This window comes from Lepisosteus oculatus, chromosome 29, assembly GCF_040954835.1.
Source record: "Lepisosteus oculatus isolate fLepOcu1 chromosome 29, fLepOcu1.hap2, whole genome shotgun sequence".
NCBI classification, from domain to species: Eukaryota; Metazoa; Chordata; class Actinopteri; order Semionotiformes; family Lepisosteidae; genus Lepisosteus; species Lepisosteus oculatus.
Window position 1 is genome coordinate 3,488,775 of NC_090724.1, and position 14,877 is coordinate 3,503,651.

At 43.7% G+C, this 14,877-nt stretch overlaps 1 protein-coding gene across 2 annotated transcripts in view; it reads right to left on the bottom strand.

Moving 5' to 3' along the window:
• Positions 1-14,877, bottom strand: part of grin3bb (glutamate receptor, ionotropic, N-methyl-D-aspartate 3Bb) — a 58,084-nt gene that overhangs the window by 9,725 nt on the left and 33,482 nt on the right. For both annotated transcript variants that reach the window (XM_006639941.3, XM_015365516.2), the window contains exons 2-5: positions 9,565-10,187; positions 5,373-6,465; positions 3,647-3,792; positions 997-1,112 (exon numbers count right to left, since the gene is read on the bottom strand). In XM_006639941.3, the coding sequence (XP_006640004.3) occupies positions 997-1,112; positions 3,647-3,792; positions 5,373-6,465; positions 9,565-10,187 (1,978 nt within the window). The remainder of the gene's footprint in view (positions 1-996; positions 1,113-3,646; positions 3,793-5,372; positions 6,466-9,564; positions 10,188-14,877) is intronic.

The following is a 14,877-nucleotide window of genomic DNA, read 5'->3' on the forward strand; positions in this document are numbered from 1 at the left end:
TATCGCACTGGAGGCATAGCTAGAGGTCAAGGCAAGAAGACAAGCACGAGCCCACAGAAGACTGATGATATAGAGCAAAGCTTTCTTCGCAGAAATTCACTCTTAATCTTCCCATGAGCTCGGCTGTTGGTTTTGTTTGCTTGCTTATTCCACACAGGGAATAAAGCCAAACTCGTCACACTTTCGGATTAAACGGGTTCCCTATGGGAGACAGACGATATATCACGTTCTGATGTGAAGAAAATGTCACACTTTGTCCTACCTGTCTGCTGTGTTCTTGCAGAATTGTGAATTTGGATATGTGTCCAAAAACAGTAGGTAGCCACTCAGAGAGAATTGAAAGGAATGCTAAATGCCAGTACAAGAAGTGACATTCCTCCCTTACACAATTTAAAAATTGGCCCTTGTAAAACAAGCCCTTCAGCTTGCTCTGCTTCCCACAAAGCAGCCTGTCACAGCCATCACATATATTATAATACAAGTCCCCTTCCCAATTGCTAATTGTATCACATACTGTAGCAAGGCAACAATGGTAGCTAAAACGTACATGCAGAGCTGGTGCTTTATCAGCAAGCCTAGCTAATGACAAGCTTAAGGTAGTCTCTGACAAGGAAGAATTGGTCTAATTTGGAGGAAGAGTGTGTGTAAGTTCTTTTCATGCTAGGAGATTTCTTCATCACAAACCTAGCCTTCGTTATGGGGCTGCATGCACATGCACTTTCACAACCAAGTGTGTGATGGCACAAAGAGATTCTTTATGCTTTCTGTCTTTAGAATTCGTTGCATACAGTATATAGTGCTGATCTGGGCTGGGGTGGCACAGTGGCGCGCGTGGTGGATCGATGTTTTGGACTGGCTCACTCTGAACTGCTTAGAGTAGTGTTTGAGTTATTAAGTATAGAAAAGCATCCTGGAATGCAAAATGTGTTGCACTGGTGCTTAGATTCCTCAGTGATGGTTCACGGGAGTAATACACAGATTCACAATGACCCTGACCTTCAATGGCGAAAGGTTTTCCCACAGTCAGCAGTTTGCAGTCTGCGTCAATGGACACCTCATAGTCCAGCAGGGCCTTGTCCATGATGAAGGCATCAAGCTGAGGAGGATCTGTCCTTCAACACACAGGGGAGAGGAGTTAAACAAGTAGCTCATCACATTCTTGATTTGCTTTTAAGCACATTATGTTTGAAACCATTAATTTCTCATTGGTTCTCTCTAATGGTTTCTGCTGAGGTCTGCTGTCCTGGTTCTCTTCTTCAGGAGCACATTCTTGAAAGGCTCCTTAGGGATGACTCACAGGAAATGATTGAGGGAAACATTTTAGTGTTGCACATGCTCAGAGTACTGTACCAGTGAGGCAGTGCACTTTTTTCCTGTTGGGAAACTTTTTAATTGGAACAACTGTAACCAAGAAAAGTGATGGGTAGTCGAGCTGATAAAGTGTAAGACCTTCTTGAAATTCAAGTCAAATTATTTCAAGTTTAAAAGCACTATGTATGCAAACCACTCCAACCCTAAAATATACTGTGTTGGGTGAATACAAAATCTGCCAGCTTCTTAATTTCAGTGGACTTAAAAGTAAGAAAAAACTACTTTGTTTGACTTGACAGATATTATTTTTTAAGACTGACCTTGCCAACCCATTGGGAGTGCAAAATATGTTTACAGTTTTCAAGCATCCACTTATAATCCATTTTATTCACAAAAATAAATAAATAAAAGGCTGTCACATTTTGATCTTTGAAATGAAGTCGTGGCCTTCAAGAAAAAGAAAGTTCATAGCCTGAATCAGTCCTGTCATAGTAGAAATTATTTCTGGCTTCTTTTGCTGGGCGCAGACATTGGCGCCTCGTACAGAATAGATAAAACAGAAACAAGAAGCACTTTCAAGAAAAGAGGCATGAGAGGAATGATTGCTGCTTTTTCATTTTATCTTACAAATGAAGAAACAAAGAGCTTCAGCTCAACCATGTTCAAAACTGGCCAAAAACTGTAGATGCAGCCTATGAACCTCAGTTTTTCACTAAGGATTTGTGGATTCACCAGCCTGAAGTCAAGAGTCAGACCTGTATTTCTGATGTTATGACAGATCTCCCATTGATTCTTACAACAAACAGAAACTGTTTCCCCGACTGGGAGCGCTGAAATCGAAAGGCTCTGTAATCTTGCCTGGACAAGAGCAGCCTGTGAGCCCACTGCAGCCAAGCTCTTCTGCAGAAGTCTTGCCAACACGAAACAAGTACATTGAGCAGAAGAACTGACCATTATTCTCCCCGTTTGTCTGTACATTTAAGAAAGTCTTTTTAACAGGAATGATAAACTTTAATTAGCAACCTGCCTTCCATCAAAGTATTTCAAAACACTTTAAAATAAAAACCTAAAATAAAAAAGATAAAGAATCATGCAAAATACATTTGCAGTGACATGCCAGGCATACAGCTGAAAATCTCGACTAGTGTCAGAACTAAAATTTATATTCCTCTGGCATGCTAATATAATATAAGCAATATAGTTTACAGCTTTTTGTTGCCACCTCAGCAACTGCCACCCACTGTATATCAGATGAATGATCTACAACATACTGTAGGCTTTTCAGGTTAACAGTCCATGGCAGCAGACCTGATTACCTTCTTAGTCCAGTTCATAGTTAAAGAGACTCCTATCACAGATATGAGGAAAACTAAAGCAGGGAGAAAAAAAGGCCTTGAAGTGACATTGTTTCACTCCCTGGCTTTCCAGACCTTTTCACCCTCCAACATCTTAATTTAAACCAAATCATCAATGCGGAGCATATTCACTCTAATGTCAATTTACCACAACAGGGCAGTTGTGTGTTGATTACTCTCCTGACGTATGTACAGACCACTTCAGCAAATCTGACCTTTTGCACGTGTTATCACAACATGACTCAACCTGGAGTCATAAAAACAATTGCAGCAGTATTCGAAAACGTAAATTAACATTGCTTTTGTCGTATCTTGACTTCAGACTAGCATCTACAGGTGACAATTCATACTGAGGTCTGGTGAAGTTTTGACAGCTAATATTGTCAAAGACAGCAACTACCACACAGAACATTAGAGGCTGGAGCCTCTAGAATGACTCTGGATGGTCAAGGAAGGTGCTCTGCACTTTATGTTTCATAATTGCTTTCACTTTTCAGTGTCTCCGAAATCACCTTACCTACAGGACATCTAATAAGGCTTTTACTAGTGGAGAATCTGATGAAAGAGGTCTGAAGATTTTAGTATCCCTTAACCCAAGACAGTAGTTATCACTGCTAGATTATTTCACTGAAGCTTTTCCCCAAAGTAACTTACAATAACTGCTGCACCCATTTGGTGGGGCTTTATACTGAGCAATTCAGGCATCAATGGCTTCATATTGAGCAATTCATGTGAACTATCTTGCTAAAGAGTGGAGCAGCAGTGTACCACCTGGGATCTGAACTTAAAGTTAGGAGTTTTAGTTAGGAGTCCAGAACCCTAAGCACTACTCCAGCTCTGTTTGCTGTCATTAGTGAGGGCTGATTACATTGCAGCTACCTTGACTGCACCGGTGTGCTGTTACTCACAGAACATCTGCAACCAGAGCCGTGTCATGTGGACGGATGAAGGCAGGGGTGGCGGATGCTTTGGTCTCTTACTTGAGCGTGGCCACACCATCCGGAGTGGTGGGCTCGTTGAACCGCCTCATGTACTCGTGCATCTCGGGAAAACTCTTCTTCATGTAGTCTTCGGCGCTGCTCTCCCGCACCGTGCCGAAGCGGAACCCGCGGGAGGGGTGGTGAAGCTGGGGCGGAGAGCGAGACAAAGAGAGTCACCCAACGATTCTGTGTGTTCCACTGCAGAAGGAAACCAATACACTTCCTTGGCACCTCCTTGCGTTTATCCTGGTGCTTTTCCTCCCCACAAGTCTAAGAGCATTGTGCAAATAGGAAGAGACCCATTTTATCAGCTGCTGAAGTGGACAGAGCCCACCAGGGGCATGCACAGCAGCCATCACTCACCAGCGACCTCACTGCCTGGTCGAGCAGGTGGCAAATTAATAGGTTAACATCCTACATCCAAATTACGGCAGCTCTGACAATGCAGTGTCCCCAGTTACCGTATGAGTGCATTGGTTAAGACATTCACGTTCAGAGGGAGAAGGGCCGCCAACTCGAACACCAACACCATCAATAATTCCTCCCACAGTCCAAAGACATTCTGGTGGTTAAATTGGCTTCTGGGAAATTCGTCCCTGGTGTTAATGTGTGGGTTAGCATCTATGTACAGCCTGTGATAGACTGGTGTCCCATCCAGGGTGTACCCTGCCTTGCGCCTGTTGCTTTCCAGCTGGCTGCCCTTTGACCCTGAATTAGAAGGATCAGTAAGGAAATGGATGGATATCTTATCATTTAATATTGAGAAACGTTTGTGAAGTGAAGTGAAGGTTAGGGATTCAATTTTCCATGTTGTAAAACAATGGTCAAATACATTTAATATGAAGTGGGTGGGTTTTCTGCACACTGCAAAATACGAAACCCTGTCTCACATGATAATTTACAAAAATACAGCATAACTTTTATTCTATTTAAGAAAAATGCTGAGAATTTTGGCGAAGCTGTTAAAATGAGGTTTTAGGCAAAACAGTGATTAGTACAAAATGGACTAGTCTGGTAATGTGTGAATGTGAATTTGAAAGAAAAATCAGAAGTGCTTTGTTTTGCCTTCCTCTGAGGGAAAAAAAGACTTTGGTCTGTTTTGTAAACAATTCACATTGATCTCAAGTCATGAAGAAACATTTTACAATAAACAATGAACAGTCAAATTAAAGCAGATCCTAAATTAAATTACCCTTAGTTCCTTTTTCTTATTTAGTAATTAGCATAACAATTAATGCCATCAAAAGAAAATCCATGCATTCAAATAATCAAAACAAAGATGTGGGTTATCCATCACATCTGCTCAATAGTTTTTATTTCTGTATCTGTGTAGGAGGTTAATTCAATGGACGTCTGAGCAATTATATATACAACATCCTGGAGTCAAATCCAGGTCACAGTGTTTATCGTGCTCAGAATTGTTACCCCACACCAAAAACACACAAAAGTTATTGAGGTTTGATTATCCCTGTGGGCAAACTGTGGACACAGTCTCCATCAGATTCATTAATTACAGAGCTGGTAGCTGCTCATTTAGGGAACACACTGGACCACTGGTGATTGAGACACCTTTTTTTAGGGAGGTGCCTGCAGAGCAACAGGGAAAACAAAGACTTTCATATAGTTAACTTGAGAGCAGAAACAAGTGTTTGTATTTCACTCTTATGGAGAAGAATCCTAGCTGTTTATGGCAGCGGTGGAGTGTGTCAAGTTTAGCTTGACTTACCTTGGCATCATGGATGCCCGAGAGCTCTTCGAAGGTCTTCTCGCCCACCATGACAGCTGCCAGGTTGGCAGTGTAGCTGGAGAGCACCAGCAGGCAGAAGATGGCCCACAGGTTCATGAGGAAACGGCCTGTCCAGCACTTGGGCGTCTTGCTTGAGACAGTGCGCCCGAAGAGGATGGCATAGCACAGGTTGAGGGCAGAGGAGTAGGAGAAGACCTTCATGCGGTTGCGTCCGTGCGGGGTCATACCGAAGGGGCTCTTCCACTCGTAGAGGGTGAGGAAGAGGGCGGTGACATGCAGGGACACGAAGATGCCCACCCACATGGACCAGTGCAGGGGCCACATGAACGCACCGATGGGGGCAGCGGTGTCCTTGCTCCTCACCAGGATGCCCAAGCTGGTGGAGAAGAAGGGGCTGGTGAAGTCCATCACTTTGCTGCGGGCCGAGTTGATACTGAAACTCGTGACGGCCATGTCCGCCGCCCCGCTCAGGAGGTCTCCCACGAGCCCGGTCCAGCGCCCGTTCTTCCAGGCCCCGTATTTTCCGTCGCCCACGATGTAGAGGTCAAACTCGAAGTGCAGGTCCTCGGCCAGCTTCTCCAACAGGTCAATGCAGTATCCGTAGCAGCACTTGCGGAAATCCGCGGGCAAGAAGGTGCTGTTCCCCTGCCCGAGCTCCCGAAAGAGACGGTCCAGAGTGTCCGAGCTGTTGGTCCGGGGATTCAGACAGAACTGGCCGGCCGGGCAGCTCCCGTCCTCGTCCACGTCCCGGGTGAAGACAAAGGGGTGCTCCACCAGCGTCACCACCCGCAGCCGGCTCCCCTTCCCCAGCAACCCCCCGTCCCAGCGCCCCCCTCTCCTCCCTCCCGACGCCTCCGTTTGGGGGCGTGGCGACTGCCCGTGCCACAGGCCCTGCTCCTCCACCTCCAGGCGCCCGCCCTGCCAGCTGCCCACCGTCACCCAGGCAGGGTGCCCGAGAGCGTCCCGCCGCAGGCTCCAGATGTGGAATCGATGGAAGGGGAGGATCAGGGAGGCGTTGGACAGCACCTTCACGGGGCCCGTCAGCCCGCTGAAGGAGGTGTTAGCCAGGAACCTGCAGGACAGAGGCACAGGGTTTCTAAATTGGACAGCCGCCCATTTGAGCTTCATAAACAGACTTACAGAACTTATCGATAAACAGATGTACAGAAAAAGAGAAATGCATTTAAATTCAATTAGTTTAGAACAGCAGATTTAAGTTACATGATTTGTCTTCTTAACTCATGGTATTATTTAGCAGATCCTAGAGAGGAGGTCAGTTCTAATCTCCCACTAACTCTCTCCTATGTATAAACACTCACTGGCCGATCGGAACTCGGTGCACAACTTTTCTAGCTCTCCTCCCTCCACCCCAACTGCACTGTTGATGCTGCTCCCTGGTTCATTCCTCAGAAGTCAAGGGGTAGCGACAGCCTCAGCCGAGAGAGTCAAAGCCAAAGTATTAAGTACACTATCCTTTATACACGTCAACTCATTTCATTATTAGAATTTGGACTACTGAAAAAGAGGTTAGTAAGTGAATGCTCTCTGGGTCAGAGTTTAGTAGGCATCCAATGCAGACACATTAATCAGAAAGAGCTCCTCTTACAAGATTTGATGCCTCAGCAGCCTTTCCTTCGGTATGTAATTAAATCGGGCAAGAGGAGGCTGAAAATGAACTTTGGAGTACAATTCTACAAAATCAATTACGAACTTCTAAATAGAACATAAAATCAAATGAGCAGAAAAAAAGATTTAATTTAAACAAAGACGATATACAAGAATATATCTATGTAATAGGTTTATTCCATGCTGAAAAGAAAGAAAGAAAACACAACTTCTTCTCTTTTCAGCATGGAATAAAAATATTACGCAGCTACCCATCTGAAAGAATATAACTATTATGCAAAAGTCCAAGAACCTTTACTAACTGTGAACGTTGCCTTTATAAATGAGCATATATTTGGTCTCTAAGCTATTTACACTAAAGCAGCTCACTGCTATGGAACTATTCTGGTACCTGTGTGATGTGTAGGGCGCTCGCTGAAATGCTAATTGACTTTTTATTTGGTCCAAGCACAGATTTTAAGAAGGTGAAAAATGTTGGTAGATTGTAAATAAATAATACGCACAACATGACCACAGCTGAACCTTTGTATAAAAAGCATAAAAAAGAAAGAAGAAAAATAAAGCAATTTGGCCTGAGCCTTTAGATCATTAATTTAATCTGTCCTACCTATAGTTAGCTCCACAGTGAGTGAAATGCCATTACTTTGAAAGGTTAGTGCAGCTGTTTAATTGGAAAGCAGGTCGTAATTACTTAAAAGCAATGTCCTATTTATTCTCTGTGCAAGAAATAACCTGTCCACAACCAGTAATAATGTCTCTACAGTGCTGGCTGATGTTCACTGCTGGTTCCCCATTTGTTCAAGACTCCAAACACAATAATGAAATACTGCTTGGGACCAGTGCATACCAGGTCTTGTTTAAGCTGTACAATAGCACATCTTTATAGGGCTTCCTATTATGTGTTTCTTTTTTACAGTTTTATATTACTCATTTAGTTTTAGAGGAAAATGGCTCATTTTCTGCCAAAGGTTAATCAATCAGAATTTTCTGTTTTGGATCAAGATATAATTTGCATGAAGAATGCACTGCATAAGAATATAACGTCAGTTACAGTATATCCACTCTATCATTTTTAAATGTTTCTCATGTCTCTGTTAAAGGCAATTAAACCAGATCACTGCTACAATGTGCTGGATCTATGCCTATTCTTTTATAATAATTGGTAGTGTTCAGTCATTTGAATGTCTCACTCTAATGCTCTCAGGTACTGCAGTATTTGCATGCATTGCCCTCTAAGAAGGAGAAAGAAGCAAATGAAATATACTTCCAGCTCTTGTGATAAGAACCCTTCACAGTACAGGGAATTCAGCTGAGCATAACTCATGATTAGTGCTATGATTCTGGCACCGCGGTCATTGATTCTACAATTTTAAGAGATGTCTGTAAATTGCTGAAAAAACAACTAACGTATTAGATCTGAGATAACACTCTTATTTCCCTCTAAATCAGATGTACAGCTACGGGAAAACCATCTTTCTGCAACGCTTTTGCTGAGCCAATCAGTTGTGCTGTAACTGAGCAGAGTAATATGTCAGAAGCGGGCATCATTGCATTAACGAAGACATTGCAATGCCAAGCACAATGAGGAGCAGCATGGCGAATATAGCTGCCAAGGAGACAAGCAAGATTTACCCAAAGGGAACATTTACCCAAAGTGGTAAATTGATGTTTTGTACAGCATGTAATGTTCCTATAGATCACAGGAGAATAGCAGGCCGTGATAAATACATAGAGAGTGCTTTGCATAACTGCAAGGCACACAGCCTTGAACTGCCTGTGGATGAGAAGACAAAAGTACAAAAAACAGTGAGTGATCTCTTTACCATAAATACCAAAGAACTGATATGTTGTAGGACAGAACCTTCCCAATATACAGAGGATTTCTATATACTGTAGGCTTTCTAATATTCCACTATGTTCCTTAGACAACCCTCCTATGAAAAGTATCTGAAAAGCTCACTGAAAAACATTGGTGTCAGAGCTATGACAAATCATTTCAGAAAGCTCTCATTTTAAGAACAGTAAATGGTCATTTTACATTCAACACTTAATCTTGTAAGTATTTAAAATCACATTCTGTTGTTTAAAGTTATATTTAAAAACTGCTGTACAGATGTAACAAAACCTATGTGACACCCATTCATGTTACTTTCCCATGGTCTGCCCACGACTTTTACTAAAAATACCTGAGCCAAAACCACAGGCCTTCTCCAGTTTAAAGCCTGGCTATGGCTAGAACATTCTGTTATGTTTGAATGGCTACGTTTGTAGTTGCAGAGCACTAAAAAAGGCTTAATGCTCTGAATGTTTCAGAGTTCATCTTGACTCCAAATTCTTACATCTCTGGCTATGTTGTCCCCATGTCAAGCCTTTGTCAAAATGATCTCTGGTCCTTGCCTTGAAAATAACGAGAACCTTTGGTGCATCATGTCAGCACATTCTACAGCTCAGTAAAAGGTATATCCCTACGCCCCCCCAAAAAACAGCCTCCTCTGATTGGCTAATCTCAAAGAGCAGTTGCTCATGTGGATTTTCACCAGGTTACCTGGATAAGTACTGGCCCGAGGAGAGTGACCCCTTTTTCCCAGTCTTGTCATAGCAGTTGACCATGTCCTGGATGAGGGCAAGCTCTGGGCGGAGTCTCGTGGCGGCGGACACTGCTCTCCCAATGAGCTCCAAGGCATCGATAATGTAGAAGTCCAGCGGTTTCCGGTCAACCTCCCCGTAGGCCAGCAGGCCGAGGGGCAGCCCGATGGTGTGGAGGGCGTCGGGGCTCAGCGGGTACCCCAGGAGCCAGTGTACGGTGGGCAGGGTCAGCCCGAGGTCCTGAGCACTGCTGAGGACCGTGGCGGCGCACTGGGGGTCGGCGCCGAACAGCAGCACCGAGGCCGGGGGGGGCTTGGTTTGGCGGAAGTGCAGGGACAGGAAGTGCGCCACCGCGCCCTCCTCCTCCTCCGCGGTGCCCGTCAGGTTGAGCGCCGCCCGCAGGTGCCAGCGGGCCCCCGGCCGGCTCTGCAGCTGCAGCACCTCCAGCACGCCCGTCTGCTCCCAGCCGCGGCACAGGACCGTGGTGCCCTCCTGCCAGCCGCTGGTCTGCAGCACCGTCAGCAGCAGCTCCGCCAGGGCGGAGGGGGGGCTCCGGGTCAGCATCTGCAGGTGGAACGGGTTCTGCAGAAACAGGGGGAGGGGGAGAGCGCGAGACAGCATGAAGAGGGAGCACGGCCGTCACCTCTGGGCTTCACAGCCTCTGCTGAATTACACACAGGGCAGGACAGAGGCTGGCAATACTGGACCCTGACTCCCTCTTCAGTTCCGATAGCTCTCCTGATCTATCAATATATCACTCTGCTCTCCTCCCCACTGAGAGCTGGTGTGTGGGGAGCGGACTGGTGCACTCCGGCTGCCGTCGCATCATCCAGGTAGGGGCTACACATTGGCGGTGGAGGGGATCCCCATTAGTTGAGTGTCCAAAGAAGTGCTTTTGAAAGTGTAAAGATGATTTATTATGATGACATCATCCAAGAGGTTCACTGCAGTAATCAACAAACTGCTAAAGAAAATCAGGGCAACAGTGTCAACAGTTTAGTTTTAGAGACGTTTCAAAATGTTTAACCGCTCCATTTAAGCTGGGCAATCACTTAGCTAAGACTCAGGTTTTGCAGATAGTTCTTTGGGATCAGAGCATTTATGATCACGTAAAAGCAGGATTTTATCACAGACCATTTTAAAAACGTGATGGAGAGAGAAATCATTCACCTGTAACAATTCAAAATCAGGGCATGTTGTGGTTACCCAGGGAATCCTGAACCTGTTCAAAGACATTTCCTTTTCAATATAACCAGGGACAAGGATGGGGCCAATTATAATAACCCGCACTGACAACTTGTTAATTTCAATCGAGGTTTCATTGTCAGGTGGTTTGGAACAGTAATTGATATTAATTGTCTGTCTGGAAGTTATTATAATTGTATCTGGCTAGTATTTGTCTTTCACATCTTAGAGCAGTTTAGATCTCTGTTATTCTTGTCAGGTGGAAATTCCGTATGATATAGTTTATTATCTCTTCGACACAGAAGAGTAAAAAACATTAAATGGACACAGAAGAGAGAGCAAAATAAATCAAAACAAGCAAAAAACTGCTGAATATGTCACCTGGTGTGATGAGATTGGGTCCCATCTTCACGGCGTCACTGCACTGAACATGGCAGTATTGTGAACGACTTGAGCCAAAGCTGAAATGTTGCTAAAGAGAACAAGCCAGCAGTGCTCATCCATAAACAGAGCCAGTATGTGGCAGCTGGCGAGGAATAACAGCACCCAAGAATTACATGCATTTGTGGATGTTTGAGTAATTCGGTACAACAAGGTACAGCTCAACCCCTGGTCACAGGACGAAGAAGCTGGAACCCAGTGCAGAGTGAAGAGTTCAACCAGAGGCAGCTATCAACCAGGAGGAAATAGCGTGGGGCAGGAAAGCAGGGGTTGAGTGCAAAAAGAAGAGCTGATTTATGTTATTTGAAGCTTTTGGGGAATGAGATCAAAAATGATTACGATTTAGAACAGCCAGGGTGAAAATGGCTCGTTTGTCGTCATCCCTCCTGAATTTCAGTTAAGGTCTCCATGAAGCGATGTGTTTGGACACAGCAGGGGTTACCAGCAGCCCTCTCTGGAGTCATGCAGGAAGCACGCTCCCTGGTGTGAGCAGAATTCAGCTAATGTGTTGTTCTCCCCGAGACCTCCCTTTCCCTGAAGTGGTTCTGCAATATTTTGTGCTCACCCTGCCTGCATCTCTTTTGTTCTTATTCAATATCATCGCTCTGTGGTGAAAGTTTGTCCAATCATTTTAACAATTAAAGTATTGCCCATTACAACAGATGCTTTCCTGTACGCTATAGGCATTACAGCTTGACTTGAGAATGGCAAAATCTAGGGTTCTATTTGAAGGGAAAGGAACAGACTTGCAATGTGTTTTCTAAGGGGGAGGGAGGTGGGGGTCTAGGAGCAAGTACTTGTGTTATAACTATAAGAAAAACATAATTGCGACAGTCTAATTTAGCACACAAGGGGAGAACTCCAGCCCAAATTACAGCCACCATCTCCAGTACAAATCCCTGCCTTCTCCAGGGTATTGAAAAGCCTTTCTTAGCTGCATTCTCATTCAGCTCCTGTCTGTCTCCCAGCCAGAGAGGCACGGCTCCTCTTTATCATGCCTGTCAGGTTTAAATAATCAGCTGCTGTTTAACATTCTGGTCAAAATCCTCGGTGTCACCCTGTATTTCCAGAAAACGTGTCAGAGAGGGGACTAACCACAGGAGACACGCCGCTGGTGCCAAAATGTGCCCAAGCCATTTTGCCAAGTGCCAAAATTTGTTTGGTGTGGCCTGTACTGTTCGCTCTGTACAACCGGGTCAAAGTACAACCGAGGAGGAGAATCACAGGATGGGTTCAGGACACATTTTCACATGGAGCTTATAAGGAGGAAGGTTCTGATGGGGTGACAGCAGCCAAATTCAATCGGCCACTTCTTTCCTAAATCGTCGACATTACTGTCATCATTTCCTCACATTTAAAAACTACAAATTCTATATTTCTGCCTTTTCTCCAGACCTGTTATTGAAAGTGTGATTACTTCTTCTATCATCATCTGGTTTGGCTCCGCTACTGCACAGTCCAAAAACCAATTGCAGTGCATTATCAAGTGTGCTGAGAAAGTGATTGGCTGCAATCTTCCATCCCTCACCATGCTTTACACATCTAGAGCAGTGAATCAGGCCACCAAGATTGCTGCAGATCCCTCCCACCCTGGTCATCATTTATTTCAAAAGCTTCCCTCCAGAAAAACATTTTAAAGCAATCAAAACGAAAACCAACAGACACCTGGACAGTTTCTTTCCCAATGCCATATCCTTGCTTAACCAGCATCCTCCCCCTACAAGTCCCCATTTCAGCTGAAAAAAACTTTGAACTATTTTTACTGCTTAGTTCATACATCTTGTATATCTTACGCTTAAGAACAGTTGCGTCTTCCCAACATGTTTACATAGTTGCACCTCACTCCTCAGACCATACTTTCGCACAGTCTGAACTTGCCTATAATGTCTATTGTTCGTATATTTGCACTGTCCTGTAAAATGTGAACCTGCCTGTGTCTTATATATACTGTAATGTCTACATGTTCCGTACTGTGAGCACGTATTGTGACTGTGTTGTGACTGCCCCATCTTTTGTATATTGTCCAATTTAACTATGTCAGTAATGTTAATGCTCCTTTTGCACCTGTGTGGGTTTTGTGTTGAGCAGGTTCCTAATGTACCAAGGCAAAGTGCCGTACCTGACATGTACTGGCAAATAAAAGCGATTCTGATTGTGTTCTCCATTCATCTCATACATCCCTCCTCCACCCCATCTCCACCTGCGTGGTGGGCTCCCAGCCTCCTCATCCTATAGCCAAGAGGCTGGAAGTCAGCTAAGCAGGTTAGGCCAAATCTCTATTGAACAGAAATATAAAAAATAGAGCTGCAGTCTGTAAATATCATCACCTGTCTGAGTGTTTTTTTCACACCAACTTCCTTTAACTAGTATATGTGGGCATTTAATAAACTTCAGAAAGTAAACATTTACCACTGGCAAAGAAGTGCAGTTCAACAAATTAGCAAACCACTTCAGTTCAGAAGCAAGGGACTAATAAATCCATTGGTTACTGTACGTTTTGAGGGAGATAAGAGGAATGAAGAATGAGACACTTTCAAATTGACTCGGTCATGGCATGCAGGAGTGAGCTGACATTTAAAGTGGGAAGATAGATTAACAAGGAAATGAATCCAGAGATGGTTATAGAAAACATAATAAACAAAACATAAGAAAGTCACTAACAAGAGGGCATTGAGCCCATTCGGCTGTTAACAGCTCATTGATCGGAGGATTTCAGATCAATTAGCTACAAACATTTTTTTTAAAAGACTGTGCTCTAACAACCTGTGCATATTATGGTTCTGATGTCTTGCCATTAACGCAGCGGAAAATTTCTCTGTTACCATTTTCTTCTACTAGAAGAGCCATTTAGGTTGCTATGATCTTCTCTGTGTGCCCCATGAATCTATATAAGAAGTTAAGAGATGCTTATCAGAGTAATTTGTGAAAACCATCTTGAACTTTACAGTTATATGAACAAATTAAAATGCTTTAATAGAAACTGATTTTAAGGTTCTATATTTAAGGGAAAAGTAGTTTTGTTTGAGACTGCTGTGAAAAAAGGAAACTTCCACTCTAATGTATTTCTTTTATTACTTTACTGCACATCTAGAATGATGTGAAATGTGAATCAGTTTTATACAGGAGCCTAATAACAGTGGAGCCAAGATACTTTAAAGAGGGCGGAAGAGAGGCTTAACTTTAAGGTTCTTCTGATGGATAAATTCACTTACAAAAATAACGGCAGTAAATTGTGGGCCCAGAGAGCAACTTAGGAAATACTTTCATGAGTGAACATGCATTGGTCTTCTCACTATCCATTAAATGTAGAATGAATTACACCCTTTTTGCCTTATTTTTGGCAAAGAGCCATTTGAGCCACTATCATCTTTCAGCAAAAAGAAATGGGCTGCACAACCAGGCACTGACAGAAACCACATTACAGAATTTGGATCTAAGTAAGTCAACTCTTGTTTTTCTGACCCCCACCTCCTACAGTATGTGTTTGCTAAGCCCTAATAAATCCATCTCCTCACAGGCTCCTCACAGGCTGATGACATCACTGTTGAGCCAAAACATAAGGAAGTCATCTACATCCATTAATATCAAAGCAAGTCTGAATAAATGGCAGGGGGTAGAATTTATCAAACACAGATTAATGGCTAAT